Source organism: Aplysia californica, unplaced genomic scaffold (genome assembly GCF_000002075.1).
Source record: "Aplysia californica isolate F4 #8 unplaced genomic scaffold, AplCal3.0 scaffold00626, whole genome shotgun sequence".
In the NCBI taxonomy this organism is placed as follows: Eukaryota; Metazoa; Mollusca; class Gastropoda; order Aplysiida; family Aplysiidae; genus Aplysia; species Aplysia californica.
Genome location: NW_004797896.1, coordinates 244,603 through 250,776, shown reverse-complemented (window position 1 = coordinate 250,776; position 6,174 = coordinate 244,603). Strand labels below are relative to the sequence as shown.

Sequence of the window (6,174 nt, the reverse complement as noted above, 5' to 3'; positions counted from 1 at the left end):
GTGTGTGTGTGTGTACACGTGGTGAAACACCAAACCAATGTGCCAGGATCTGGACAATTAAGATGTATCTTAAACGTACTGACCATGCCTTTCATATGGAACGAAATAACATAATATCAAGGAAGTCAAGATTTTAGGGAGGAAAGTAGTTGATCTATAATAAAATGGTCAATCTTTCAGAACCTTTGGTGACACGGTAAAGATGACTCCACTACGGAGCGGGACAGAGGGTGCCCACCTCGTGACTCGAAAGAGCTGAGGAATGTAGGACTAACCTGATCTAAACAAACTACTAACCAGTTGTGGTAGCCATCTCCAGTTAGGGCTATGGCAACACTTAGATGAGTAACTTACTAAAATAACCCTATAAGAGTGAAGAAACCTCTTTTGTTTTACTTATTTACTCATGTATTTATGTATATTATGTAAAACAATTTGCTGTATGTTACTTTAAGACTAACAGCTAAGTCCAGAACCCAAAATGCTGCTCAGTTGATTTTTATTACTAAACACAAAAGCGTCAGATAATAGAATTGGGCAGGGTACAATTAAAAAAAAAAAAGGCAATCTAATTCCTTTAAACTTTAAGTTTACGGCCAAAGAAAAGCTGTGTCATGCATACTGATTAAGTTATCATCGATAATGATGTTTTTTCTAGAGCGTTTGTTTGTTCAGGTCAATAAAAATATTTGTCAGTATTCGCTTATGTGTCTACGTTGGTGGGTGGCGCTGTTAAGTCCTACTTCTTGTATTTTTCTCTTTTTTTGCTGTTGTTTCTGTCTATCTGTGTACTTTGTACATTGAACCAGAAAATGTTTTTGCTTAGTTTCGATGTTTTTCTCTTTACCTAAACAAGCACACCGCGTGTTTGTTTGCTGTCTCGTGATTATTTCATAATTTGTTTTGTCAATCTATATCTTTCCAATCTGGGCCGGACGTTGTGTCCTTGGGAAAGGCAAATTATTCGAATTATCCTCACTTCACTCAAGTGGAAATGGGTACCCAGTCATAGATCTTGTCAGTATGCTAGTGCTTTAGCGCCTATAAATGGCTGCTTGCACTGCATGTTTCCCAGGAAGTTGAGTTTGTCTCAGAATTGTCTCAGGTCTGCTGGGGTAATAGTATAGATTGTGAAGCGCATAAATTGTCACTTACATAGCCATCCCCCCCCCCCCCCCCCCCACACACACACACACACACACACACACTCTCTCTCTCTCTCTCTCTCTCTCTCTCTCTCTCTCTCTCTCTCTCTCTCTCTCTCTCTCCCTCTCACTTTCACCCCCCCTACCCACACACACATGACCTCATTCTCTCTCTGTCAGTCTTCCTCCACACCCCCACACCCCCACACCCCCACCAACACACCCATACACAGGTACGCGGGAGTACTGTCTGGAATCACCAACTTTGTCTCCACCATACCCGGGATACTGGCGCCCATTGTCGCATACACAGCCCCTCCCCACCCTACACACACACTCCACACACACTCCCCACACATATGAACTCATTCTCTCTCTCTCATTCTCTCTCTCTCATTCTCTCTCTCTCATTCTCTCTCTCTCATTCTCTCTCTCTCATTCTCTCTCTCTCATTCTACCCCCACCTACCTACACACACATGAACTCATTCTCTCTCTTTCATTCTCTCCCCCCCCACCCCCGCCCCACCCACACACAGGTACGCCGGAGTACTGTATGGAATCACCAACTTTATCTCCACCATACCCGGGATACTGGCTCCCATTGTCACAGGAAAACTCACACCAAACGTGAGTCTTTCTGGTATAGCAAGGCTAAAGTACAGTACTGGTCGAAAAAAGATTAAAAAGTTGTTGCTATAATTTGGTTTCTCCCAGCAAAAAAAAACAAACAAGAAACCCCCCCCCCCCCCACTGTAACTTATGCAGAACTTGAAAAAGTTTTTGCGGAGAGAATGTTTTAAGCAAGCCAAGGGTCTACCATTAAAGCAATTACTTAAAGAAGAGAAAAGAGCTGTTTGTATAATTTGGTTTCTCCGTGGAAAAGTAGAAAAACAAACCCACTGTTATTCATGCAGAACTTGAACAAGTTTCTGCTGAGAGAAAGTTTTAAGCAAGTCAAGGGTCTACCTATGATGCAATTACTTAATCATTCAAATGAACTTCGCGGTGACGTTAAAGATGTGCTTGATTTTTTTTTAAATAGTAGAGGGTTTTACGGCGCTCGCAACTGCATAAGGTCATATGAGCGTCAATTAAAGATGTTTCCAGTAGGGAACGTTATAGAGGGTGCCCAGGTCACTCGTGGCTCATTGGAGCAGAGAGAGATAGGACTAACGTTAACATTACTAATACACATTACTGCTTGTCAGGACGGAAAGAAAAGGCGGAGAGCAAAGAAGGCTACATGGTAATATTATTTATTGTGTAGAAACAAAAACTCAACTCCCCAATAACTTTTGTCGCAACGTGCGCGGTGAGGTAAGCAGAAAGATAAGATAAGATAAGAAATGTCAAGACAAAACAAGACAAGATAAAGACAAGACAAAGACAATACAAAAACAATACAAAGACACGACAAAGATAAGATAAGATAAGATAAGATAAGATAAGATAAGATAAGATAAGATAAGGAAGAGAAGACAAGACAAGACAAGACAAGACAAAGATAGACACGATAAGATAAGACTAAGATAAAATAAGGCAAGATAAAATAAAATAAGATAAAATAAGACAAGATAAGATAATACTTTTTCTGTCCACTCCCAGAACGACCAGTCGGAGTGGTGCAATGTGTTCTACGTGTGTGGGGCGTTCACAGTGGTGGGCACAGTGGTCTTCGGCGGCTTCGCATCTGGCGAGATCGAGCCCTGGGCGGCCGGGGATGGAGGAGAGGGCGGGGAGGGTGACGTCAACGACATGGAGGTGACCGTCAAGCCGGACACAGCTGACGTCACACTGGACAACACTGGTGGTGGTGGTGGTCACTGTAACAAGACTTTTTCCAAACTGGACCAAAAAAGTGAGGAGAACGTATGTGCAGGATGAGAGAATTACTTACCACCCCCCCCCCCTCTAAAAAAAAAAGAAAAAGAGAGTGCAAACTACAAAACAAAGCAGTGATTGAAAACAAACAAACAAACAAACAAACATGCTAACAAAATAAGAACAGCTGTGAAGACTAATTAATACTTTAAGCCATCAACACAAGAAGAAACAATCAACAAAACCAAAAATCAAATTTCGAACGGTGGAAGAGACGTCCAGGAAATATCAACGTTATATACGACGTGATGTATTCTATGAATAAAATTTAATATTGTAATAAGTTTCAATGTATGGTGTTGCTTTTTTTTGCTTTTTTTTGCTTTTTTAAAACCCTACCCGTACGTCGTGTTTTACTATCGTATCCATACGACGTTGTGAACTGTGCCACCACTTTCCAAAGAGGAAATTTACTCGTTAATCTGATCCGTACGCTTTGCGTAGTAGTCTGTTTAAAATATTTTTGGAGAAATATTGATAGTTTCAAAGAGATCTTTGCCCTAGAAATATTCTAAAATGTGAAGAATACAACCCCGGGTTACAAAATGACCCTAGGGCGTACGGATAGGGTTTAAAATTTTTTATTAATATATTACGCACGCAGATACAGGTACACACACACACACACACACACACACACACACACACACACACACACACACACACACACACACAACACACATTCGACCAATGTCTTAGAAGACATGATGAGATACTCGAATAAACATTACTACAGGTTTAAATTTGTGCGGAAAAACATTCACCACTCATATTGTAAGTGCTTTACGCCTACATTGATACCGTTCTGGTGAGCTTTGAGAGGTGGGTAACATCTACTTTACTTGTCAGGGCAAATCCTGACTTACTGTAACACTAGATCCAAGCAGAAGGAAGAAGATTTAGATTTTTTTTAAAAATATACAAACCAAAACAAACAAAGTTCCCGCCCCCACCCCCCAGACAAAACCCAGGCAACAACCACAAAACGCATAGAGAAACAACAACAACAACAACAACAACACACACACATAGATATACACACAATAATACACACATACTCATACATGCACACAAATACAAACACACACACACACACACACAAACACACACACACACACACACACACACACACACACACACACACACATCTATACAATCACATCCTACTTAAAAAAATAACAACTAAGAAAACAAACAAAATAATATTTTTGAAAAACTTCCCCATTCACTAAACTAACCAATGCCTTCTCTCCGTCTTTTTTTTTGGGGGGGTAAGTGTTTTACGGCGCTCACAACTGCATAACACGGTCATATGAGGGCACGGGACACACTAAACATTAATCAGTTGGAAGGAAATTTTGAATTTTGTTGAAAGACAGCAGTAAAAAAGAGCCAAGGAGTAGCAGTAGAGCGGCTTCAGAAAGAGTCAGGAGCCCAGCGGAGGGGGGCAAAGGAGGTGAGGGGGCGGGGGCAGAAAGTGGAGACGAAAGCAGACGACAGAACGTTGCAAGAGTATGAAAGCGGGAGAAAGGAAATGATTTTAGAGAAGAAACATTTCTGTCGCTTTCCGGATTCGAACCCGGGACCTATTGAGCGAGAGGCGAACACCTTAACCTCTAGGCGAACAAGGGTCCCCCCCCCCCCTTTCCTCTGTTACAGCTAGAACCTTAGGGCTGGGCAATGAGTCGCTTTAGCAAAAATTCGGATAATATGTTAGTGCACCTCTTCGGCAATTACATGCGTTCTGAACCGCTTCGATAAATAGGTTAGAAACACTTTGACAAACGGATTAGAACCGCTTCAACAAATGGGTGCACCCACTTCGGCAAACGGATTAGGAAAGAGGGTTTTAGAGTCTGAATTCGGATAATGTTTCATTGAGAATTATCCGGATTTCGTTCACCACTACAGAACCTAGCTACAATACCATAAACTCCACCGTACGTGTATAACTGAGTCACATCGTAATAATTCACTCTTGTTGTGACATGCAATCTCGAGAGAGGCCCACCTATAATTTACTTAAAACTTTGTGCCAATCCCCTTTAGAACGATACCCGTCTACCCTACCCGATCTTTCTTCGTCACCTTCCACACCACACCGAGTTCAAAGGGCGCCGTGGGTCGCTTTCACCCCCACATGGAGTTTCGACATGATCTCAAACTCGAAAATGTTCCTAATTACAAATTTTGGGTCAATATTTGAACTGTAGCCCCCACAGAACGTCAACACAGCATCAAGGAGCGGTTAGCGGTGCGTGTGTGTGTGTATGTGTGTGTGTGTGTGTGTGTGTGTGTGTGTGTGTGTGTGTGTGTGTGTGTAATGATCGTCCATCCTCCGGCCAGTGGTGGTCAGTAGTTTGTCATCTCGCTGACCAGTGCCCACCGGAGGTTTGGATCGTCAGTTGGCCCAGGCAGTGATAGGAAGCGCGGGAGATCTGGTGGTGGACAATTGACGAGTTGAAGAGGACGTCGAGGAGACTGAGGTATTCTCTGTATCTATCACTCGTTTCTCTCTGCCCTTCATGTAACTTGTGTCGATGGGCGGGGAAAAACAATTCAAAAACAGATAAAAACAAACATGAAACAAAACATATGTGAGGCAGCGTGGAATGAAGAAACTGGTATTTTTTCGCAGGTTTGTGCATTTTTATTAAATTTTTGTTTTTTGACTCTACACCTTTCATGCCCATGAACTCATTTCTGTGTGGATTTTTCTGAAAAACGTTGATTTAAGACACTGAAAATGTAAATATTCAGTTACCACGGACTCTTAAGCTAATTAAATAACTAACCTTTGGGGGCCATTTTCTAACTAATTTTACTTCTGAAAACAGGTGACCCCCACCTCCTTGTTTTGTAAATATCTCGACCTGTATTCAAGATAAATGGATACTTTTTTCATCAAAATAAAGACAAGTGAACAAGCTTTAAGATGATACCAACAACTCTACATGCCCAAAAATTGACGAGAGCTTGATTTCACCCCGCTGCCTCACATATAACAAAAACAGATTTTAAAAAACAAAAATAAAAAAAAATTAAACAAAAACAGAAAAAAACAAACATAAAACAAAACCATTAAAACAAAAATGACATAAAAAAAACAAAAAAAAGAAAAGAAACCGTAGCCTCTGTCTAATCAG

The 6,174-nt window shown here is 41.3% G+C and overlaps 1 protein-coding gene across 1 annotated transcript in view; it reads left to right on the top strand.

Annotated features, from left to right (window-relative positions):
- The window catches only part of LOC101849492 (sialin), a gene marked incomplete in the record, with an annotated part of 22,155 nt that extends 18,844 nt beyond the window's left edge, over window positions 1–3,311 (top strand). The window contains 2 exon segments of the mRNA XM_005107731.3: window positions 1,684–1,774; window positions 2,753–3,311. Of these exon segments, the coding sequence (XP_005107788.3) occupies window positions 1,684–1,774; window positions 2,753–3,031 (370 nt within the window).
- Window positions 3,312–6,174: the final 2,863 nt, after the last annotated feature.